Genomic DNA, 25,893 nt, shown 5'->3' on the forward strand with positions numbered 1-25,893 from the left:
TCGCTATTTGAACAACCGAAAACGCCGTATTTTAATAGCTAAAAATGCCATATTTGACTAGCTGAGAATGCCCTATTTGTACATCTGAAAACGCCCTATTTGACTAACTAAATGCCCTATTTGAATAGCTAAAATGGACAATTTGACTAGCTGATAATGCCCTATCTAAACAGCTGAAAACGCCCTATTTGACTAGCTGAAAATGCCCTATTTGACAGGCTGGAAATGCCCTATTTGACTAGCTGAAAATTCCCTATTTGATTAGTGAAAATGCCCTATTTGATCAGTGAAAATGCCCTATTTGACTATCTAAAAATTCCCAGTTTGAACAGCTGAAAACGCCCTATTTGACTCACTGAAAATGCCCTATTTGACTAGGTGAAAATGCCCTATTTGACTAGCTGGAAATGCCCTGTTTGACTAGCTGAAAATGCCCTATTTGACTAGCTGAAAATGCTCTATTTGACTAGCTGAAAACGCCCTATTTGATTAGCTGAAATTGCCCTATTTGACTAGCTGAAAATGCCCAATTTGAATAGCTGAAAATGCCCTATTTGACTAGCTGAAAATGCCTTATTTGACTAGCTTAAATGCCCTATTCGACTAGCGGGAAATTCTCTCTTTGAACAGCTGAAAAAGCCCTTTTTGACTAGCTGATAATTACCTGTTTGACTAAATGAAAATGCCCTTTTTGACTAGCTGAAAATACCCTATTTGTCTAGCCGATAACTCCCTAATAAACTAGCTTAAAATTACCTATTTTAATAGCTGAAAATGCAATATTTGACTAGCTAAAAACACCTTATTTGGCAAGCTGAAAATACCCTATTTGACAAACTGAAAATGTCCTATTTGATTAGCTGAAAATGCTCTATTTAAACAGCTGAAAATGCCCTATTTGAATAGCTGAAAATACCCTATTTGATTAGCTGAAAATGTCCTATTTGTAAAGCTGAAAATTCCCTGTTTAACCAGCTGAAAATACCCTCTTTTACTAGCTGAAAATGCCCAATTAGACTAGGTGAGAATGCCCTTTTTGACCAGTTGAGAATGCCCTATTTAAATGGCTGAAAATGCCCTATTTAAGCAGCTAAAAACCCACTTTTTAAAAGACTGAAAACGCCCTATAAGACTAGCTAAAAATTCGTTATTTGAACAACTGAAAACGCCCCATTTGTCTAGCTAAAAATGCCCTATTTAAATAGCTGAGAATGGTCCATTTGAACAACTGAAAACGCCCTATTTGACTAACTAAAAATGCCCTATTTGAATAGCTAAAAATGGACAATTTGACTAGCTGAAAATACCATATCTGAACAGCTGAAAACGCCCTATTTGACTAGCTGAAAATGCTCTATTTGACTAGAAAATACCCTATTTGACTAGCTGAAAACGCCCTATTTGACTAGATGAAAAGGTCCATTTGAACAACTGAAAACGCTCTATTTGACTAACTAAAAATGCCCTATTTGAATAGCTAAAAATGGACAATTTGACTAGCTGAAAATACCGATACCAGGCACGATATGAGACCATTGATCTTATTTATTAATTTAATTGATGTTAATATTAACATAAAAATGTTAATGCTAATTGATATTAGCATAGAAATTAACATTTAGGTATATTTAATATTAATGCTAATGTTAATGTTAACTTTATATAATGACAAGCATAAACTTTAATGAATGGTTTAAATTCAATGTTAATGTAATGTTAATGTTAACTTTATAAAATGACAAGCATAAAATTTAAATAATAGTTTAAAGTCAATGTTAATGTTAATGTTAATGTTAATGTTAACTTTATAGAATGACAAGCATAAAATNAATTGCTTAAAGTCAATGTTAATGTTAATTTTAACATTATGTACTGACAACCATAAACTTTAATGAATTGGATAAAGTCAATGTTAATGTTAATATTAACATTATATACTGACAACTATAAACTTTAATGAATTGCTTAAAGTCAATGTTAATGTTAATGTTAATGTTAATGTTAACATTATATACTGACAAGCATAAACTTTAATGAATTGTTTAAAGTCAATGTTAATGTTAATTTTAATGTTAACTTTATATAATGACAAGCATAAACTTTAACGAATTGTTTAAAGTCAATGTTAATGTTAATGTTAATGTTAATGTTAATGTTAATGTTAATATTAACATTATATACTGACAAACATAAACTTTAATGAATGGCTTAAAGTTGTCAGTATACAAAGTAAACCCTACTGCTCCAAAACTAAAAGTATTCATTATTTTAATTTACTCTACTCTGTCTCTGTATTCAAGGAATCGCTAACCACCATGCACAGTATCTGGTATATCTCATCGCTCAATAGTATAGTCTAAAAATGAAAAAATAAGAACAAATTTTTGGGCTAGTTTATAAAGTCTGAAGACTTTCTAGTCCGCAAACTAGATGTAATATATCACTGATTTTATTCCATGACCATAACTTGTACATATATTGTTATCATTTAACCTGTAAACTAGTTTGAAATATACATTATTATTATTATTATTATTATTACCAGGAGATATGGGGACCATGAGAGCTTATAATAAACTTGTGTATATTCTATACCAGGAGATATGGGGACCATGAGAGCTTATAATAAACTTGTGTATATTCCATACCAGAAGATATGGGGACCATGATTGCTTAAAATAAACTTGTGTATATTCTAGACTATACCAGGAGATATGGAGACCATGAGAGCAGCCAATTAAATAATTGTACAGAAAACCCGAACTATGAAAGTTGTTCTCTGTAATCTTGAATGATTACTGATTACTCTTGATCTAAAATATAATTGTAAACGTAATTTCAATTTACAATTGACCCCCTACACTGAAATCTAGACAACTTGGATAGTTAGTCCCTAAGTTTTTAGCAAGCCTTTGGTTAAACCTCACAAACTCAATTGTACCTTTTTGTAGCCCTAGACATATACATTTTTAAAAACCAATGTAATTGTTTCTAGCGTAAGTTAAAAAGGAGTAATTGGAAAAATACTGCTTGATTTTGCTTGAGGGCGTGCACATCTTAGTTTACCGTGCCTAGTCACAACGGTAGCCTTTATCCCTTTATCTGGGGAACAGTGTGTGGAAGATATTGTAGTTTTCTATCAGGAATTCAGTCATAGAGAAACGATAATTGGAAATAGGACATCTTTACGATTTCTGCTCAAACAGGGGGATGACAGTTTCCTACCTGTCTGCTAAGTTAGATGTAGACTCTCGGTATAGTTCATAGGTACTATTGCAAGGAAAAATATTTCAGAGGTGTACGCATTTTTTGTACTGCAGTGTACTGTCTTTGGGCGTAAAAGTAAACACAAGACGGATTCCACAGCCTGACATAGAATCCATTTTCAAATAAATATTTCATAATCTATGAAATCTTCTGGTCATCGGAAACTATTATGTGAAATATCAAAATTATCAAAATTAAATGCTTTAATGCTCCTCGGATACTAGACGAACACTGATGCATCTATTCTTGTTTACAAATTCCGCCCAGAGAGAACTGGTTTCAATTTGTACGCAGAGTATACACAACCGCAATTAACTTTCCTTGCACCAGTACCTTGATATGGCCTGTACAATTAGTAAAGGATTAGCATACATCATCACTCTATACGCTATAACCTCGTTGCACTCAAATAAAGGTTTAAAGGATAGTGTTGTTTATCAAGCATAGCTCTCTTTCAATATAGGGTCACTTCTGTTTATCTTAGCATCAGGAAATATTACACCATCAACATCATTAATAACATAAAACAAAGAAATTGGGTCTTTGCCACACACTCAAATGTTCTAATCCCGATATCTTGGCAACCTGATGGTGTAAACCTATAATATTTCAAACTTAAATAATTCATAGTTTGAAATATCTAAGGACTATGACAGTTGGTTGCAAATAAATAGGGATTAGAAAATCAGAGTGTGTGACAAAGATTCAATTCCTCTTCATAATGTTAGACATTTTTTTTTCTTTCTTTGCAAGAATAAATTTGAATACTAGGACGAACCTAAATTCTTATTAAGTATGAATTGACATAAATGAGCTTATGTTAAATGCGTGAAAAGATCAATTTAAATATTTTCTATCTCTACCCATCTGAAGTTAAAGAAAAAGAAATTTTACAATTATAAATTATTTATTTTCTCCAACTCTGAATGAATTTGAAAGAGATGATCGTTACAAAATTATAAATGTTTGTACAGTGCAGTACGGTACAGTGCAGTACGGTACAGAACAGTACTGTACAGTACAGTACAGTACAGTAAAGCAGAGCACAGTACAGTACAATGAACTGTGCATTGTACAGTTTACTTCTTTAACAGGTTATTACAGTGTGTAATGTAATGTTGATTGTATAGTTGTGTTGTGTACAATACCAATGTACAGTTTTAATAGAAAACTATGTATATTGTACAGTGATAAAGTGTACTATTCTGTACATTATACCTTGTACTTCTCTAATTTGCTTTAACTAATGTTGCATTACATTTAATAAAGGGGCTAGAGGCAAAAATGATAAATCTGTTCAATATCTCGCAGGAACAAAATTTATTTAGGGGGGGGCATGGTAGACTAACTTTTTAATTAATAATTTTATGGATTTAAAAATTTGAACATTATACAGGGTGTCCCAAAAAACATGGGAATTCAGTGACGAATTGGATATCGTCTTTGTTATGAATTGGCATTGTAGTACCTAATTTCAAAAGCCATAATATTGTTGTGTCTGCTAGAGTTTATTTTATGAAAAGGGTAAAAGACTGTAAAGGTGTGTCTATAATGTCTATGCAAGATGAACAGTGAAGACAGACAAGTAAATACTCTGTTTGTATACTGTAATTTTCTTGTTTTACTAAGTACAACCGTATGCAGTCAAAACATAAACAAACAAAATGTGAACTTAGCAGACGAAACTCTTACAAATTACAGCTTTCTCAGTAGGTATCACTTTACTAAATCAAAGAATTATCTAAAAAGACGATATCGAATTCGTCACTGAATTTCCATGTTTTTTGGGACACCCTGTACAACATTTATGGAGCTTTTTAAATGTTTTTAAATTAAAAACTTTGACATTAACGATACCCAGCTCGGGGTACATATAGTTCAATAACAAAATTGCAAGTTTACTGCACCGTGTACAAGTATATAACAGAATACAAACAACTATGATATGGGTATAGTTAACATGATCTTGTATTGGATGCAATGTGAAAAAAATATAAAGTTAACATTTTATATTTTGTGGGTTTTATCGCATTTATTTGGTTTTAAAATTTTTTTATTGATTTTGCACATTAGGCTGACTGAAATTTGACTGTATTTTGTTCTATTCTACAATAAAATAACAGTACTAAAGCTGGGGTGTACAAATAATCTTTTTATTAGCACTTATGTCATCTTTACGGCAGTAATTTTAACAAACTAATAAAAAGTGAATTTGCACAATACACAAATATGGCTTCATGATTATCAACTTTTAAATATTTTTTTATTTATTTAAAATGTCCGCTGCAGTAAATTTATTATTACATTATCTAAAATAAGACAAAAGCTTGTGTAAGAAAGAATGCTGATCACGTTGATTTTATAATTTCATCTTTTTCAATTGGTTTACATTTGACTCTGTAGAACTTTGTACCCTGAGGAACTCTGAACCTGTTCTCCGGTTTGCGCGCCTGACAGTACTCCTTCTCCACAACTTCCGCAGTTATCTGAATCTTACGCGGCACTCCGCGCTCAAGACTTAGTCCCAAACTTTCCACACTTTCCGTGTGAAGAAAGTGAAGGATTGATCCCTCGTGGTAAATTGAGTAGTTGGAGTAAACATCGGACCAAACCACGAGAACGATCTCACCCCGTTCCGCGCTCAGGACGCTCACCTTCCCTGTGGTGATGAGGGAGGTCATGGATCGGGTGAGCTGGTCCCTGAGCTGCCTGTTCTCCTCCTGCAGCTGCTTCAAGCTCTCGTCTGTCTCCACCGCTATACTGCACAGCATGGAGTTTGCTAGCTTCTGGTTTGCCTCCCGTAGTTCAGATTCTAGCTGAGCGTTCTTTCTGAAAATACAAGTATTATGAGGATAAATCACATGATTTGAGGATCTGGTAAATAAAGTTTTTCCATCCTTTTTACAAATTTTTTTTTCTTTACCTAATAATCATTTTTTCCCAAGACGCTCTTGAAAAGAAGAAAAAGCTTGAAATCCTTAAATGCAACCAAACTCGTGTGTATAAAAGATAACTAGAGAAGTGACGAGGTTGCAAAATGTTCTAACTAATTTAATCTAATGCATTGAGATTGGCCAGATTGATTTTTTAAAGCATATCTCTTAGTTTCTAATACAATACAAAAGAATTTTAAATCAAATTTAATGTAAATCTGAACAAGGAGCCAAGGAAAAAGCAAACATTTATTTATTAGAGAGCAAAGATAACTGTATCCAATCTTTTTTTATTTGATTGATAGATTGTATACCTAGAGATCTGAGCTAGACTCTAGGTCTGAGTTTGATTGATGGATTGTATACCTGGAGACCTGAGCTAACTATGACTCTAGGTTTGATGAGTTAGATTGAAGGATTGTATACCTGGAGACCTGAGCTAACTGTGACTCTTGGTCTGCTGAGTTTGATTTATGGATTGTATACCTGGAGACCTGAGCTAACTGTGACTCTAGGTCTGCTGAGTTTGATTGATGGACTGTTACCTGGAGACCTGAGCTAACTGTGACTCTAGGTCTGAGTTTGATTGATGGATTGTATACCTGGAGACCTGAGCTAACTGTGACTCTAAGTCTGAGTTTGATTGATATAGTGTTTACCTTGAGACCTGAGCTAACTGTGACTCTAAGTCTGCTGAGTTTGATTGCCCCCTGCCTGAGATCTGGTTGAGCTGAGCTTCTAACTCTGATATCACTCTATCCTTCTCCTCCACAGTCTTCTTCAAGGCCTCGTTGAAGATAACCTGCTTCTCGGCGCTTCCTCGGGTCTTCTCAGTCTTACGTACAATCTGGGAGCAGATACAAATATTAACTTTAAAGGGACTGAAGACGTGAAATATCAACTTTAAAGGGACTGCACACGTAATTTCACATGATCCAGGACTCTCCCTGTCCGACGCACAACAGTACCCTTTAAATATTGACATTGAAGGAAATTGTCAGAATTCAACCCGTTTAAAAATATCATCCTCATTGTTACTCAGATAGAGGTTTAAAGGGTATCGTATGGAATCGGACATGACACAGTTCTATACTCTACTCTCTACTCTACTCTACTCTACTCTTTAAATTGCGAGTCACTTGAAATACGCCTCCAGTCCCTGTAAAATGATCTCAAATTAAACAATAGTAATGTAAATTTAAGAGGAATTCTATACTTTATGACATTCTATTTAACGGTTTATATTTAACAAACCCCGAGTAGATTTGTGAAGGTCAAAATAAGAACGCAAAAACATATATTAAACATTTCCTCTAGTAAACGCCATTATAAATGCAGGGTTACTAACAAAGAATTTTTTATATATTTTTCTGACATTTAGGGCTCCTGCAGCTGTACAGTGTACATAACTTTTATTTCTCAAACCTTTTAACATTTTGTTTATGGTTTATAATTTCATAAAATTAAATGCAAATAAGCAGATTTAAGATTTTTGTCGTCGTTTTTAAAAATTTTTAGGTCGACGCTATAGTCTCATCATTTGTGGGTAACCCTGTATGTTCGGTTCTAAATGTTGGTTTACCTCTATATTACGGAGCAGTTCCTCCTTCTCCTCCTTGAACCTGAGCTCGTTCTCTTTCTGCTGGAGGAGCATGGACTCGATCTTCTGGACCAGCTTCTCCTTCTCCCTCTCCCAGGCTCCCCGCTCCAGGATATATTTTTCCTCCAGTTTTCCGTCTGTCTCCGTGCTCTCAGGGCGGGGGCTCTAGAATAGAGAACAAATTAGAAACAAGGGAAATTTCAGGGTTTTTAGAAGGAGGGGGAAAATTAGATATTTTTCAAATTGTAATTTATTGTGTTTTTTAGGTTTTAACAGGATTAAATTAATAAAAGGGGGATAGAGAGGAATAAATCTTATAATAATAAATGATTAAATATATATTAAATTTGTTTATATATCATTTTGGGGTTTTATTTAGGGTTTCCATTCGCAAAAATTTTGCGAAATTTTTGCGGAACGAAACTCAAAATTTTTCTTTCTTTACGCATCAGTTTTGCGCGAAAAAACAACAATTTGCGCAATCATTCGCAAAAGTCATTTCGCGCAAAATTGCCCTATTCCACTTTTGCGAAACTCAAGTTTTGCGCAATTCCGCAATTTCGTAAATATCAAACGGTTGGTGACGGTGTGTGTTTCTTAGAATTCAATTCTGGGAAAATCGTGTTTTGAAATGTCTTCCCATTGCATGGTCACTTTTACATAATTGACCAATGACAGTTAAGAAGAGTTCAAATCTCACAATTTTCTCGACAATTTTAGTTTTGGACATGCATATTTCCTAAAAGTGGATTCTTCAGGAATTGGTTACTTTCTTGCATTATTTTATAAGAGATTAAAAAGATTTCAGAAATTTGATTAAAAAATTTAAGAATATAATTCATACTTGATTAGGCAAAGCTTTTAAGGGTCTGCACTTGAAATTATTTAATAGGATTAAAATATTGCCAAGTTTCACACTCTCTAATTTCTATTTTATTAATTTTGGTCCCTTAATTTAAACTTTTTTGTAACTGGAAGTAACCAATTGAGTGTAGTGTAATCGTTATCATACTGGTATGTTAATATTTTTTTTTATGTATGGAATAAATCTTCAGTTGTTTAATTCTAAGCTTAGAATATCATTTTTTGACAATTTGCCTAAAAAGTTACTTTTTGCGTAAAACTTGCGGTTTTGCGCAAATTGCGAAAAAAATTGCGCAAAATCAAAATTTCGTTTCATGCGCAACTTTCGCAAAAAAATATTTCCGGTTTTGCGCAAGTTGCGCAAAAAAATAGCGCAAAACTCATTGCGTTTCATGCACAAAAATAGCGCAAAAGTTCGCAAAAAAAATTTGCGCGAAAATAGCGCAAATTTTTCCCAAAAGATTTAGCCATTTTGTGGAAACCCTAGTTTTATTTTAACATTTTTTAACGTAGTCGTCGGGCAATGATTAAAAAAACTTAGTATGTTATGTAAATTGTTTAAAAGTACATACATTGTGCACAGTACACCCGACACTCGACAAACAAAAACAATCCCATTTAATTTATTTAGTTTATTAGTTTTAATTTTGAGCTTTTTGACAGTGTCAAACAATACAAAATCCGGCAATTATTTGTTTTTATAATTATACTTTCTGAAGTGCCTGGCGTTGCCTGTTGAATTTTAAAAACACTTAGGGTACTGAGGGTACCCATGCCATGGGTACCCCGAAAAAAATGTCAGCCAATTTTGGCCAGCTATAGCTAACACAGAAGAGCTTTATTTTAAGATATACAATCTTTAAGAAAATGTAAACGTAACTTGAAGTATATACCTAATTGAAAGTGTTTCATGCTTAATTCACAAAAACAAATCTTTCAACCTTTAACTGAGTAGTATTTTGAAAAATATTAAATTCTGACTATTTCCTTTGTTATCTCTACACTGCATAAAAACGCCAGGGACTTCAAGGTCTTGAAAGGGGTTCACTAGAACTGATCAGTAGTATTCTCTCTCTCTTGCTCGCTGCAAGAGAGAGATTTGAAACGAAATGCTGATAAAAAACAAAAAGCTCAGGATATTCATTTCGACTATAGGAATCCGAGAACACCCAAGCATTAAAGGGACTGTAATCGTGATTTCAAGTGAACCTCAAAGCAAAGATGGCAATGCCCGATTCACAAGGTTTACCCTGAAAATGAAAAAGATATCATTGTTTATCATTTTGAAAATTTAAATTAAACATCATTGGTGCATGAAGGTTTTAAAGGGTGCCCCTGTGAATCCGGCATTGCCATCTGTGCATGAAGGGTCAGTTAAGATTACTCTTACAGTCCCATTAAGATATATGATCTTAATCAGAATTAAAATGAAAAGGTTTCCTCCCAGTTCATACAATGTGTCTCAGTTTCCTCCTAGTTCATACAATATGTCTCTGTTTCCTCCCAGTTCATACAATATGTATCAGTTTCCTCCCAGTTCATACAATATGTCTCAGTTTCCTCCCAGTTCATACAATATGTCTTAGTTTCCTCCCAATTCATACAATATGTCTCCGTTTCCTCCCAGTTCATACAATATGTCTCAGTTTCCTCCCAGTTCATACAATATTTCTCAGTTTCCTCCCAGTTCATACAATATGTCTCAGTTTCCTCCCAGTTCATACAATATGTCTCAGTTCCCTCCCACTCCCAGTTCATACAATATGTCTCCGTTTCCTCCCAGTTCATAAAATATGTCTCAGTTTCCTCCCAGTTCATACAAAATGTCTCAGTTTCCTCCCAATACATACAATATGTCTCAGTTTCCTCCCAGTTCATACAATATGTCTCAGTTTCCTCCCAGTTCATACAATATGTCTCAGTTTCCTCCTAGTTCATACAATATGTCTCCGTTTCCTCCCAGTTTATACAATATGTCACAGTTTCCTCCCAGTTTATACAATATGTCTCAGTTTTCTCCCAGTTCATACAACATGTTTCAGTAAACATGGAGTTTAAAGAGACGACCAGAAAATATTAAACATATTTTTCATGAATTAAATATAATATTTTTGACTTACATTTTCTGACGTACTGTTTGCTAGTTTTGTAAACCTTTATAGCACACAAATAACACAAAAACCAGGATTAGGTAAAAGTAAATAAAAATATTGCCATTTTTGGACTCAACTTTGCTACACAAATCTTAGAACTGTTTTTCAAAAGTTATTTTATCATTTTGAAAATAAGGAGGATCAAAAACATTGTAAATCGTGCATAGCGGAATCTAAAATTGTATTGTAATTTTATTAAAACACTTGTTTCATTCTAAATAAATTAAAACTAAAATGACAGGTTAGGAGTTAGTAAAATGAGAAAAAAATTGTACTTGACCTTTAAATACATTAGCAATATATAATAAACAGCACTTGCTATATGCTAGATAAAAAATCCACTAGAGTACAGTTTTAATGTATAACTTGACAGTACAGTACAACAAAGGAGAGAATTCCAAAACCTTGTTATATATTTATTTTGTTATTTCTATTCTTAAAATAATCTTCTGAAAAATTTATTAAGTTCGTTAATATCAGTTAATATTAGTTAATATTAGTTAATATTAGTTAATTTTAGTTAATATTAGTTAATATTAGTTAATATTAGTTAATATTAGTTAATATTAGTTCGTGAAAACTTCAAAATTGGGAGATTTTTTGATACATAAGATACTAATAGATGATTTATTTATTTTGAACAATTGTTAAAGGCGAATAAAGAGATTAGCATAAAGAAAAAACAGGATTTTTGTGCAGTCTGTACAGTTTTCACATTAAAATTTGAAGATAATTCCGAATAAAATAAAAAAATTGTATTTTGGCTGCTAAATTATTTGGTCAAAACCAGTTTCCTTTCTCTCCTAGTTTCCATTCTGTATTCCGGGGGGTTGATTAGTTCAACAATTAACAGTATTTTAATAAATATTTTTGATGTTAGTGTCAGGGTTACCCACAACGAATGATACTTCAGAGACGACTGTACGGAATATATACTGTCTGTTTCCTTATATCCATGATCTTTTAAAACATAAACTTGTTTCTCTCTACGCCAAATCATTAAATAAGCCAATTAAAGATCAAATTTAAGGCCGAAGATTAATTTGAGATCGTCGTCTTTACATTCTCATTCTTTGTGGGTAACCCTGTAGTTTCCGAAAAAAATTAAGTTTTAACTTTATTACAATATTTAAGACGCTTTTAAGTGAAGCGAAAAACACACGTTAAACACTCTTTTTAAGTGAAGTGTAAAATAAAACACACTTTGAATACTCTGTTTATCTAAGGACCAAACAACTAAGTACTAACACATCACGTTGCTATAAATTAAAAATTTTTGAAGCAGTTTTCATGCTTTCTTTAAAAAAAGAATAAATTTTTGTTTTTTAAGGAAGTATCGATGCAAATTTTTTATTTAAATAATCATGGTGGTGAAATTTTTTTGTACCTAATCCCAAAAATTGGATATACAGTAAGACCCATGAAGCTGTAGAGAAGAGAGAAGACTCAAGTTATGATATTAAATAGTTCAAATAACATGAAATACAGCAGTTGTCAGGTTTAAACTGTATACAAAGACCTATTCCACTTAATTAGTTAAATTTCAAGCAACTGGTAGAATTATTTGTATTACTACAACACCAACTGCATTCAAAATGGCGTAAATGTCGTCTTCTTATCTTATTCCAGTTTTATGGTACCACTATTTGTGTGAGTAGATGAGAAATTCCTTCCAAACAAACTAATTGCTTATTAATAAAAAATAACACAGTGTGCAAGCAAATCAAAATCAAAATAAGAGTGTGATACGTTATTTTTCTCTTATTACATGACAATGCGCTACGCGCAGACCAAAACTAACAGCACTCCCGAGTGCTCTATGAAGAACCCATAGCAGTACATTTACATGTATAACTAGTACAGTACAAAAGGGCAGAATTCTAAAACTTCAGTATTTAATTTTAATACCTTGCATTTCGTTCAATCTCCAAAAACAAAATTATCTATAATTTTATGAATTATTGTTACATCGTTAAATAATTTTATGTCAGCCGGAAAAAAAACTAAAATTCCAGACACAAGGTTTCAGAATTCTGCTACTTCAAACCTTAAATGATTCTCCTGTAGAATAACAACGTGGTCTCCTGACCGGAAGCAGATGTTTTGCCGCGCACAATTCCTAAATCCCACAGCGTGGATATAAATACTAAACTGCAGTGAACTTACATATTTTCTTTGCTTATCAACTCAAAGCCCTTAAACCAAACCTGTCAACGTATTTCTAATCCTATCTAAGTCCGAAAATTTTGAATCTAAAACCAGGGAATTTAACCTTAGTTCTATAATTTAAAAGTTTACAACGTGGATAAGTTCAGTCTGTGAATTTCAGCGTAATCCAATACAAAAGTTTTGAACTCTTTTACTAAATCTATAGAAATTAAGTGTTTCAAATTAGAAGAGAACTCACTCAATAACTATATGTTTTCGTTTCTGTCTTAATAATATTCTATATATTTGGCTATAAAACGTTCCTGTCTTAATAATATTCTATATTTAGCTCTAAAACGTTCCTGTCTTAATAATATTCTATATTTAGCTATAAAACGTTCCTGTCTTAGTAATATTCTATATTTATCTATAAAACGTTCCTGTCTCAATATTCTATATCTAGCTATAAAACGTTCCTGTCTTAATAATATTCTATATTTAGCTATAAAACGCTCCTGTCTTAATAATATTCTGTATCTGGCTATAAAACGTTCCTGTCTTAATAATATTCTATATTTAGCTGTAAATGTTCCTGTCTTAATAATATTCTATATTTAGCTGTAAACGTTCCTGTCTTAATAATATTCTAAATTTAGCTGTAAACGTTCCTGTCTTAATAATATTCTATATTTAGCTTTAAAACGTTCCTGTCTTAATAATATTCTATATCTAGCTATAAAACGTACCTCAAATGATAAATCTGATTCTGAGACGGAAGGGCTTCGATCCAATGTTGCGGTGGTCTGCATTATCTTAAATCTTGATCTTAAACTATCCAAATCCATCTTGGACTTTTTCCGAATTCTTTCCGAAACATCATCCATTTCTTTTTGCTTTACCAGCGTAAATTGTCTTGTCTCTTCAGCGAACTTTTCCTCGAGTTCGAGTTCTCTCTGCTTGAGCGCCGCCTGCCAATCCTTCTCCTTCCTCTCCAGCACCCGCTGGAGATTGGTCTGACTCGAGTCGATCATTTTCTGTCGAAGCTCTTCTAATCTAGCGCACATCTCTTCATTGTTGGAGGCCTGTATTTCTTGAAGTTCGGCCTGATGGCTAGCTTTGAGGCTTGCCTCGAGCTCGCTTATGGCCAGCCTCTGTCGTTCGCTAAACCCGGCCTCGAGGATCTGAACGATCTTCTCCTTCTCCTCCTTGATCCTCTCATCGTTTGTGATGTCCATGAGCTGAACTTTAGTTTGTAAATCTGCAGAGAGTTGGTCGGATTCTTTAACTTTAGCTTTCAGCTTCCGTAGCTGCTCTTCAGCATCTGCTAACTAAATAAAAATTACTTTATAGGGACTCTACCTTCATTTTAAACAAGAGTGGTATTTTCAATTATTTACAGTGCCATTTAAACTTCTAACTGAGGGAGATATTGCGGGTTTTTTTTTGTCGAAAAAAGGAAGAATTTCCTACAGTAACTGTAAAGTGTGAAGCATAAATGCGTAAGTTAACTTTATTGAGAAGACATAATTGAAATTAATTAATTTTTTGCTAGGAAAATAAAATTATCTCATTCGTTCTTGAGCAAACAAAGGTTACTTTTGTGAATAGGACATGCTACTCTACAAATACGTCTTTAGTCCCATTAAATCTTGAGTTTTTTATGGTTTAAAAAAATAATTATTTGAAAATGAACCTTTGTCAGCTCTCCAGTCTCTAGTTGCTGTTTAAGATTATCAAACTCCAGTTCATGTTCAAGCTCCAGCTTCTGCTTCAGCTCTCTCATCTTGTCCTCCTGCTCAGTCTTCAGATCCAGGATCATCTTGGAGTACTTCTCCTCCGTCTCCTTCAGAACCTTATTAGACTGAACCTTCTCCTCCTTCATCTCCACCTGGAGATTGTCAAAGCTGGAGGACAACTCCTGCAGTTGATGCCTGAAAATATATTTGAGTCAGAATTGATTGATGTCGATTCACAACGTTACCCTCCACACATTTGTCTGATCAAGGGTGAATGAGATATCCTTGTTTTTCTAGCTAAAAATTTGATTATTTTCAATTGTGGGTTCTTTGCTAAAGTGAATTGCGGATTTATACAGCATAGGACATGAAGGAAATTGTCGGGTTTAAAAACATATTCTTCATAGTTATTCAGATAAAGCTTTGATGGTATCGTTGTGAATTGGGCGTTTAATGAATCTCTTTAAATAGGGTCTCACTTAAAATTAAGTTTTCAGTTCCTAATCTAAAATTAAATATTTATCATTGATTTTACAAACAATCAACATAACTTAGCATTGTTCTAGGAGGCTGATTTTTTGCATGCGAGCTTAAAATTATGTATATTACATGCATTTTTTGGTTTTGAACGGATCTGAACAAAAGTTCAAAACCAAAAAATGCATGTAATTATTATTATTATTATTAATATACATAATTTTAAGCTCGCATGCAAAAAAAAACAGCCTCCTACAACATGTAAAATCTGTGCTAAGATGACTGATAATGAAACTGTCGGCTACTAGCGCGCCGGTCAGAATGCTACAACATTTATTTTGACCTCGTGCTATAAATCGGCATACAACATGTAAAATCTGTGCTAAGATGACCCATAATGAAATGGTTGGCTACTAGCACGCCGGTCAGAAGGCTCCAATGTCTATTTTGACCTCGGAAATGTAATCCTTGTACCAATTTTGCTTTAGTTTGATGTGCCTCATGCTAGTTTTATTCTTACCCAGCAAAACTTAGCAAATAGGTATTCAAAGATATTTTCTTTTATTGCGCGCGCGGGCGCGGACATTTCAGGCTTTGGAGGTGAATTTTTTGAGCGTATATTTGTTTCAAGAGCATCAGGATAAATGATCAAGTGCAATTAATGAAGTTAAGATAGATTTACTGAAAAAGTCGTATTTTTTCACAAAAAGCGCGCGCGCACTTTTGCGCAGATCCGTTCAAAACCAAAAAATGCATGTAATTTTAAGCTCGCATGAAAAAAATCAGCCTCCTAGGACAATGCTAATTCCATATTTTTTATTCTTTCCCCCCCCCCCTCTAAATTTTTTTTGAATTCCTTCCCCAAACTCGACGACTCAAAAGACATAGATTAAACTCTTCTTAGATTTATTAAAGTATCATCTAAAAAAATTTACTTATTCTTACTTAATTAAACAGTAAAAAAGTCTACATGGACATGAGACTGATCTTCTTGGTTCTTCCGTAGCTGTCCAAGAGTTGCAGACAGATCTGCAAACTTCAGTTTGGAGTACTGTCTGGAAAAATCATCCCTGATTTCAGGGAGGATTTTTTTCTTTAAGATATGAAGAGGAGGAGCATTAAAAGCTATGATAAGCTCTCTTGAGAAAAAGCTTGATGTGAGGTTTCTTCCTTTATTAACTAGTATATTCATGAGGGATCCCACACTTTCACAGTAGGCTTCAGTATATGATTAGATATTAACATGTTCAAACAGGTCAAAGAATCTAGACTCTGCTGACAAACTCTGCCTATAATTCTTTTGGAACAGTTGATATAACACTTCCAAGGACTGCTGATCAGAATTTTGTTTAAACGTCAGGAATTGAATGAATGTCTGCAGAAGGCTATTCTGAACTTCAAACTTCTCCTGAAACTTCTCCTGAAGTTTGTCTTCTATAAGATTTTCAACCTGCTCCTCTAGATGTACTCTGGCACTTGTTTCTAGCATGTCTTTACTGATGTTTTCAGCCCACTCTGTTCTAAGAAAAGCCTCTACAGAAGCCGTTACAAGTAAAGTAGGTTTAAATCGTTTTTCCAAGGATGTAAAGATGTCCTCACATACCTCACTAAGTTGCTTTTCAACTTTTTCTATATAATTATCAGTCAAAGACATAACTGAAACCTCTTGCTCAGAAATATCCTGAGANCCTTCTCCTTCCCTTCCCCTTCCCTTCCCCTTCCCCTCTTTTGTGACCTTTGATTTCTTTCCCCCCCCAGGGGGGGGGAGAAAATGGAATTATATACACCCCTGTATTGCTAAGTTATGTTTATACACTGTTTAAATTTCCCGGAGAGTAATACATTTCGCTCCCCCCCTTATTCATTACTAATTGTTTCTTCATGCATAAATAACTTTTAAAGGGGCTGTAAGCGTTATTTCAATTGACCATTCCGTGCAAAGATGACAATGCCCGATTCACAACGGTACCCTTGAAACCTTTTAATATTCAATAATGTGGAAGAAATTGTTGCAGTCCTAGGGTTAAATGTGTTTATTTCTGATAATTGCTACATATTTTCCTGCAGAAGAAATGCGCAATTCACTTCTGTATTAAAATCACCATTTTTCAAAATTTTAAACATTGATATCTAATACATACTTGATCAAAGTGTTATGGGCATTGTTATCTTTGCAAGGAAAGGTCACTTGAAATTACGCTTCCAGTCCCTTTAAGCGTAAAAAATTGAAGCGGCCAGAAAAAAATCATTTTTCATTTAATTCAAGAATTGATTCTCACCTGTAAATATTAATCTCGTTATTGCAGTCTTCAAGTTTATTAACCTCCGTCTCCAGCTTGGCTCTGAAAACAATACAAACTTTAAGAAAAAACCCATAACCAGTGCTTAGGATCTATTTTGTTATGATCCGGATCCGTATCCTGGTTCCGGCCTGAAAAAATAGGTCCAGATCCAGGCCATGAACATTTATTTTAGATTTACTAATTTTTAAAGAAAATAAGAGTTTTCAAATTATTTTCGCGTATTTTTTTGCCAAAACTTAATGAACCATTCAGAGATAAGGAATTATTCAATAATCTCTCTCTTTCAACAGTTCCGATTTGGGATTGAGAGCAATTTTTTTACAGCTGTTGGATGATATTTCTCCCATTGGATTACGATCTATGGATCCGCATCCGGATCCAGAAATCTAAAATATTGCAGACCCAACAGATCCGGATCCTAAGGACTGACCATGATGATCCTTCGGACTAACCTGACAACCTGAAGCTCCTGATCTACCTCCTCCCTTCTCTTCCTCTCTATCTTCAGCTCTGACTCAGAACCTTGCAATGCCTCCAGCTCCCGGAGGTTTAGGATCAGCTTGCTGCTCATATCGGAGAGTAGGGTGAGCATATCCTTCCTCTCTTCTTCAACCTGAATCAGGGTACAAACATTAAGAAGGACGTAAATGTAATATTTGTCAGAAAAAAAACTAAGTTCTGATTTGGTTTAGCTCCGATATAAGATTTCTACCCTGAGTTCTGATATGGTTTAGCTCCGATCTAAGATTTCTTACCTGAGTTCTGAACCTGGTTTAGCTCCAATATAAGAATTCTACCCTGAGTTCTGAATCTGGTTTAGCTCCGATAAAAGATTTCTACTCTGAGTTCTGAACATGGTTTAGCTCCGATCTTATTTTTCCTACCTGAGTTCTGAACCTGGTTAAGCTCCGATCTTAGATTTCTTACCTAAGTTCTGAACCTGGTTTAGCTCCGATCTTAGATTTCTTACCTGAGTTCTGATATGGTTTAGCTCCGATTTTTCTATCCTGAGTTCTGAACCTGGTTTAGCTCCGATCTATAATTTCTTACCTGAGTTCTGAACCTGGTTTAGCTCCGATCTATGATTTCTTACCTGAGTTTTGATATGGTTTAGCTCCGATCTTAGTTCTGAACCTGGTTTAGCTCCGATATAACATTTCTACCCTGAGTTCTGAACCTGGTTTAGCTCCAATATAAGATTTCTACCTGAGTTCTGAACCTGGTTTAGCTCCAATATAAGATTTCTACCTGAGTTCTGAACCTGGTTTAGCTCCGATCTTAGATTTCTTACCTGAGTTTTGATATGGTTTAGCTCCGATCTAAGGTTTGTAAGACCCTGCCCTGAGACTCCAAGGATTGTTGCAATTCTACTCTCAACCTTCTCCCTCTCCTCTCCTGCACTCCCCAGCAGTAGATTCAGTTTCTCTATCTCACGAGCCTTCTCATCCATCTACATTCATATGTAAACGTAATTTGAAGATTTAAAAATTAATTTTCATTATCAATGAAAAATTTTCTCTGTATATGAAATGTTTTATCTGTGAAATGACCTATCCATGAAATGTTTTATCTATGAAATGTCCTATCTATGAAATGTCCTATCTATGAAATGTCCCATCTATAAAATGTTCTATCTATGAAATGTCCTATCTATGAAATGTCCTATCTATGAAATGTCCTATCTATGAAATGTCCTAATGTCCCATCTATGAAATGTCCCATCTATGAAATGTCCCATCTTTGAAATGTCCTATCTATGAAATGTCCCATCTATGAAATGTCCCATCTATGAATTGTCCTATCTATGAAATGTCCTATCTATGAAATGTTCTGTCTATGAAATGTCCTATCTATGAAATGTTCTGTCTATGAAATGTTCTGTCTATGAAATGTTTTTATATGAAATGTATTTTTATGAAACGTTATAACATTCTCAAAAGAGAACATAAAATCCCCAAGAAGCCATCTCCCCCCCCCCTCATCCTCCTCCTGGCTACCTGAGTTTGACTGGGCCATGTCTGCTTGAGCAAGGAACCGTCTGATGAGGGAGCATTACTAGAATTAGTATTTACACAGGAACTGCTGGGATCTACACTAGAGCTGCTCACCGTATCCCTGCTCTGATCCTGGTCAAGGGAGTTCTTTACAGGGGTCAACCTTGTCTCCCCTCGGCTAGGCAGGGAGCGGGTCATCTTCCTGGATAGCTTGCTTTTACCCTGACATATGGAAACATTTGAACCAAAGTTGAAAGAAATTGAGTATTTGTCACAAGCTCAAATTTTCAAAAATTTTAAGTTTAAGATATCAAAGACTGCGATATTGGGTTGCAAAGATAAATGGATTAGAAAGTTAGAGTTTGTGACAAAGACTCAATATATTTACTTAAGAATTTTTTATCTCAAAAAGAAAACTTAAAAGAAAACGGGATAATTTGCTTTTACCCTGACATATGGAAACAAATGTAAGGAAAGTTAAATTTTCTAATCTCCGTTATGTGTAAATCTTTAGTATTTCAAACATAGATTATTTGATTTAACAGAATTTTAAATATTTAGGCTACGATATTGGGTGCAAATATATAAGGATTAGAAAATTAGAGTTTGTCGCAAAGACTTAATTCATTTACTTTGTGAGTTATCTTAAAAGAAAACTAAAAGGAAAACGGGATAATTTGCTTCTATCCTTACATATGGAAACATTTGAACCAAAGTTGAAAGGAATTGAGTCTTTGCAACAAACCCAAATTTTCTTATCACTATGAGTTACCCTTTGATATTGAAAATATATATTTTTTAATATGACATTCAAAGATTGAATGGGTTGCAAAGATATAGAAATTAGAAAATCAGTGTTTTTGGCAAAGACTCAATTCCATCTTAAAAAAAAACTTATTTAAAATTTAACAATTATTTAAAAATAAAAACAATTATTGATTTTTTTGTGTTGTTTTCTGATTGTTTTCATTATCTTAAATATTTCAATTCATAAAATCAAAAGTAAAATTTACAATTTATACCTAGTCCATAGTTCATTCAGATTTCCGCAGGACGGGTTCAGGAATATGATAATTTGGGATCGAAGATAAAAATGAATTATTTAACCCACCTTGGAGATATTCTCTTCGTCTGAATCCGTTTCAGATCCTAGTTCCCGCTCTCGGCTTAGTGCCAGAGCTTCAAGTCTATCTTTCTTTTTCCGGTTTACAGGATCAAAGCACATCCGGTTCATCATACTTACACTTCCTGTGCAATACAAAAATAATTTTTTGATTTTAAAATTCGGTTTTCATAAATACTAACATTTTTATATGCCCCCCCCCCCTTGTCAAGATTAAAGGAGCTGTGGACCTAATTTCAAACGACCCTTCATCTAAAGATTGTTATGTCTGATTCCCAAGGGACCTCTTTGCACCATTATCTGCGTAACAATGCATATGAGGAAGATATTGTTTATTTGTTGTCTTTATCAAATGTTTAAAGGGTACCCTTGTGAATCAGACCAGTCGCTTTGTAAATAGAGTGTCAATTAAAATTACGACCGCAGACCCTTTAGGACCCTTTAAAATGGCATTTGCCATTTTATGTTGCGCGCACATGCCCCGTAAAATTCCAAAACAAAGAGAGGGGGATTGAATTTTGTAGATTCAGAAAAATAATATCTGTGGGATGCCTGCGTAGAGCTGGCAGCTGGTGGGGTCTTAAATGTAAGACATGTGGCTGCAGCGCTCGGCCCAATAGCCTGTCCTAGCCGCAGCGCTCGGCCCAGAAAGTGTCATAACTTAACCTAACCCGTGGCCGCAGCGCTCGGCCCCAGCCTGTTCTAGCCGCAGTGCTCGGCTCAGAAAGTGTCTTAACCTAACCTAACCCTAAATAAATACTAATTTCTGGATCTACAAATTTCAATCCCACTCTCTCTGTTTTGAATTTTACGGGGCATGTGCGCAACATAGAATGGCAACTCCCCTTTAAAATGCAATACCTACCTAGTCCATTTCCATTAATGCTAATTTTGTTTGTCATATTTTGTAAATTTTGCATAGCGTTGTCTTCGTCTTGTGTCAAGTTCTAAAAATAAATTATTTTCATGAAAATTTTTATCATTTTTAATCTGTTAAAAAGAGTTTTGATAGAAAATTTAAACCCCCTAGAAAAAAATCAATAAGAATTAAACTAAAAATGAGGATTTTAATATCTACTTATGAAACTGACTAATGCTTTGTGTTACTATGAGGGACCATATGTTTTTTGGTGGGATTTTTATTTTAGATTCAAATTCAAGTTTTTTAATCCTTCACTCAGTAAAAAAAAGCACAAATCCAAAATGATAACACAAGACGATTAGAAATATAATTTTTTCAAGTTTAATAAAAATTTGCGATTTTTGTAATGAAAATCTGCGCTAGAAATAAAAAACCTTTTACACACAAGATCATGAAATTGAAAGAAAAAATGTTGGATAAAATTTCTCTAAAAACTTAACAATAAATTGATCAGAAAATAATTTTTGAAGAATTTATTTTAAATTCTACTTCCTACCTGTGTGAATGATCTTGTGAGAAGGTTTGAAAGGGTTTTAGTATCCGGGACGGATAAAGACTCCGCTAGCTCCGGGAGCTGAGATCTCAAGGTTTCAAGATCAGAGAGACTCAAGGCTGGAAGTTTCTCGTCAAACGTATCTGGTCCCTTGGTAGCAAAGGGAGGTGGTAAATCCCCCATACCTTTAAACATGGTCGCTAGGAAATGTTTGTTGATTTTTTCTTGAAAAGCTTGACGCACCTTCACCTCGTCATTGTAGACCGAGGAGAAGTTTGACGCAAATATGGAGGTTTTACGCAGATATTGTTCACTGAAGGATCGGCGACGAACGATCTCAACGACGGTTGCAACATACATGGATGGAGCGAGGTGGAGCTGTTCCAAGACCTCCAATCTCCGGGACAACCTCTTCAGCTCCTCGTAGTATAAGACGAGCTGCTGACCCTGCTCGGCCATCTGGCGCTGTATGTACATGACCCACTTCAACCTCGTGTACACGTTGTGACTCAGCTCAGATTTTGCTTTGACACACCGCTTCCTTATGGAGACGATATGCTGGTGATTCCGCATCATGACGAGCAGCTGTTGCTTGTGACTAGCGCATAAATCCGGGAGAATGGAAGTGTCCTTGAGTCCGCTGGCCCGGGCTTGGTTCTGTAGAAACGCTGCGGCTAGATCCTTCTGCTCCGCAACCTTTTTATTTGCGTCTAGAAGTAGTTGTTCCAGACCAGATAATCTGTCTCCGAGTCCACCAATCTCTTTCATCTGCTGATTGTTAGCCCCCTCAATACAGCTGAAAATCTGAGACTTTTTACTCTCCAGGAACGCGGCGTCCATTTGTTCCAAGGAACGGTAGCAACTATCCGCAACCTGCTCCAGACTACTGTTCCCAGCTTGATTTATCCAATCTAACAAACTCATTGTGTTGTCCGACCTACCGAGATAACTTCCGTTCTTTCGTACGTCCATCCGCGTACTCGTCTCGTTCCCAGAGTCCAAATCGTCCATGAGGGCCGGCAAGACTGGTATCTTGTTGAGTATATGAATATCATCGTCGAAAGTTTCGATAACCTGTCTGTAATGTTCCCGTTTCTCCAGATATTTATTGTAAGCTTCGATAAAGGCGGAGTTTCTCTTCTCAATGGCGAGAACACTGTCCTCCAGGTTGGCAAGGGCAGCGGCCCAACCTTGATGCTGCAGATGCTGGTCATGTATCTCACGTTCACAACAGCGAACCTGCTCCCGGGACATCTTGACATACTCCTGTGCCAGGTTGGTTCGAACACTCACGGAGTTGTGAGTATCCGGGAGGGAGAGACTAGACTCCACCTCGGGTTGGAGATCCCGCTCCTGGAAGGTGTCGGAGAGGACGGGAGGATGGGATCCCTCAAGGGTTGAGACGGAGAAGAGAAATATAGGATTGGAATCTGAACTTCCGGCCGAATATTTACACACACGCTCATTCGATTCTAGGGATTCTCCGCCAGATATTAATAAAACCTGAAACATGGAATTTTCTGTATTTAAATGTTTTCAATAATTGACCGTATTTTGACAAAATTTCAGCTTTAATTTTGTTAATTTTCGTATACAAAATTAAATTATACCCCCCCCCCCGTAATCGAATTTTCATGGATTTTGAACAGAAATTGAATACTATTTTGTTCCGGGACTGTAGACGTTATTTCAAGTGACCAGATTCAGTGATCAGAGTTTAAAAGTACGACAGGGGTCAAATCATAGCTACATGACTTGGACAGACTAAGGGGTCGAGCGACGCGGTTAGGATAGGTCAGGGGGCCCCGTGTCGCATCTAAGACAGAGAGGTATTGCAATGCATAGTAAGGTACCAAGTACTTCACAATGCAAATACGATGCAATTAGATTCATGTACAAAATTGTTAAAGGGGGGGGGTCCAATATCCGTAAAGTTATTGGTTTTCATACATGGAGTTATATTTGGGTAATTTCCTAGTATACGATTTTTGGACAACCTAACCTAACCCTAAACAATACAAAATAACTTAAAATTAAAGGTCATGTTCAAAATTGAGGGGGGGGGGGGGGGGGTTCCAAAAATCGTATACTAGGACAGACCCTATATTTGAATAAATCAAGCCTTGGAACCTGTTTATCCACTGGTATATTACAGTATGAGGCTATTGCTGTTTGAAGATGAGCAACCGTCTCTAGAGCAAGGTTCATCTCCAGGTTTATCATGGTCCCGATATCAACACGGAAAATAAACAACATTTTGTAAATTAATTTTGAACTTTTTAAACTAAACAAATATATTCATGATCTGGAAATTGAAATGTAACACATTTAAAAATACTAGGAAGGCAAACAGATATTTTAGAGAAAAACTTTCACTTTTTGCATTCACTTGCAAACACTGTCAATTGTTTGTAATTTTATTGCTGCTGCGTAGTTTGTTTACGTCAAAAATGCACATTTATGTCTGTGTACACTATCAGCTGATTTTGCAGATTTACAGGTCGTCTTCTATTCTGCAATTCCTTCGATGTATGTTTTGAATAATTAATTATTTTCGTTTCTATTTTAAGGAGAAACTAAGATGCTATCTCATTTGAACTATTGTTCATTTGAACTATTGTTCATTTCAACTACTGCATCAGTTGAGAATTTTTTTTAGGTCGGTTGAGCAATTTTATTAGGTCAGTGGAGCAATATTTTTAGGTTGGTTGAGCAATATTTTTAGGTCGGATGAGCATTAATATTTTTAGGTTGGATGAGCAATATTTTTTTGGTTGGTTGAGTAATATTTTTATTTCCTAGAGGTTTTAATTGATGAGTAATATTTTTTTTAAATGTTTAAATATCAAATAAACATAAAAACAACAATTTTCAATTAAATTAGTATTTATTTAGGGTTAGGTTAGGTTAAGACACTTTCTGGGCTGAGCGCTGTGGCTAGGACAGGCTAGGGGGCCGAGCACTGCGGCCAGGAAAGACCTTTAATTCAACAATTTTTAATAAAATTAGTGTATATAGGGTTAGGTTAGGTTAAGCTCATTTCTGGGCCGAGCGCTGCGGCTAGGACAGGCTAGGGGGCCGAGCACTGCGGCCACATGTCTTACATTTAATTGAAAATTGTTGAAAAAGTCATGTAAAAAAGCAGCAAAAATCGTTCTCTAGGAAATTACCAAATGATTTAAGGCTAGGGGGGCCGAGCCCTGCGGCCAGGAAAGACCAATTTTATCCATGTTTTAAATATGAGATGCATGTACAGGTCCCAACGGGTGTTGAGCCCCCCTCAAAACCCCCAGCCGTTTTATGCATTACTGAAACAGTAGTGGTACAGTTCACAATTATGGCAATTGTTGGTAAAACAACCTTAAAAATATTGCTCATCTGTCCTAAAAAAATTGCTCATCCAACCTAAAAATATTGCTCATCTGACCTAAAAATAATGCTCATCTGACCTAAAAATATTGCTCATCCGACCTAAAAAAATTGCTCATCCAACCTAAAAATAAATTGCTCATCAGAACTAAGAATATTGCTCATCCGACCTAAAAAAATTGCTCATCCGACCTAAAAATATTGCTCATCTGACCTAAAAATAATGCTCATCCGACCTAAAAATATTGCTCATCCGACCTAAAAAAATTGCTCATCCAACCTAAAAATATTGCTCATCTGTCCTAAGAATATTGCTCATCCGACCTAAAAAATTGCTCATCCGACCTAAAAATATTGCTCATCTGACCTTAAAAAAATTGCTCATCCGACCTAAAAAATTGCTCATCCGACCTAAAAAATTGCGTATCCGACCTAAAAATATTGCTCATCCGACCTAAAAAATTGCTCATCCGACCTAAAAAAAATTGTTCAACCAACCTAAAAATATTGC

General features: G+C 35.0%; 1 protein-coding gene across 2 annotated transcripts; it reads right to left on the reverse strand.

The window, feature by feature from the left end:
* Nucleotides 1–5,261: 5,261 nt before the first annotated feature.
* On the reverse strand, nucleotides 5,262–24,431 carry LOC111715984 (RB1-inducible coiled-coil protein 1). 2 transcript variants are annotated; one of them, XM_023491393.1, is made up of 14 exons: nucleotides 24,144–24,431; nucleotides 22,017–23,516; nucleotides 21,464–21,545; nucleotides 20,587–20,723; nucleotides 19,479–19,697; nucleotides 18,773–18,931; nucleotides 17,934–18,094; nucleotides 17,458–17,520; nucleotides 14,659–14,896; nucleotides 13,712–14,293; nucleotides 12,865–12,936; nucleotides 7,783–7,965; nucleotides 6,860–7,047; nucleotides 5,262–6,096 (listed from the first exon to the last, which is right to left on the reverse strand). In XM_023491393.1, exons 1-14 carry the CDS (start codon nucleotides 24,267–24,269, stop codon nucleotides 5,616–5,618), a joined length of 4,191 nt encoding a protein of 1,396 aa, XP_023347161.1. In that variant the 5' UTR covers nucleotides 24,270–24,431; the 3' UTR covers nucleotides 5,262–5,615. The 2 variants fall into 2 exon arrangements, with proteins under 2 accessions (XP_023347161.1, XP_023347162.1); XM_023491394.1 differs by lacking the exon at nucleotides 12,865–12,936.
* Between the last annotated feature and the right edge of the window lie 1,462 nt (nucleotides 24,432–25,893).

The sequence above is a fragment of the Eurytemora carolleeae genome, unplaced genomic scaffold, assembly GCF_000591075.1.
Source record: "Eurytemora carolleeae unplaced genomic scaffold, Eaff_2.0 scaffold1769, whole genome shotgun sequence".
Lineage (NCBI taxonomy): Eukaryota > Metazoa > Arthropoda > Copepoda > Calanoida > Temoridae > Eurytemora > Eurytemora carolleeae.

Bases quoted from the DNA above. Each gene is read 5' to 3' on its own strand.
- LOC111715984 (XM_023491393.1), bottom strand. From the start codon at position 24,269: ATGTTGTTTATTTTCCGTGTTGATATCGGGACCATGATAAACCTGGAG. The intron at 23,517-24,143 runs GTTCCAAGGCTT...TCCATGTTTCAG, and splicing joins ATATACCAGTGGATAAACAG to GTTTTATTAATATCTGGCGG. The intron at 20,724-21,463 runs GTAGGTATTGCA...TGTATTGCACAG, and splicing joins CATTAATGGAAATGGACTAG to GAAGTGTAAGTATGATGAAC.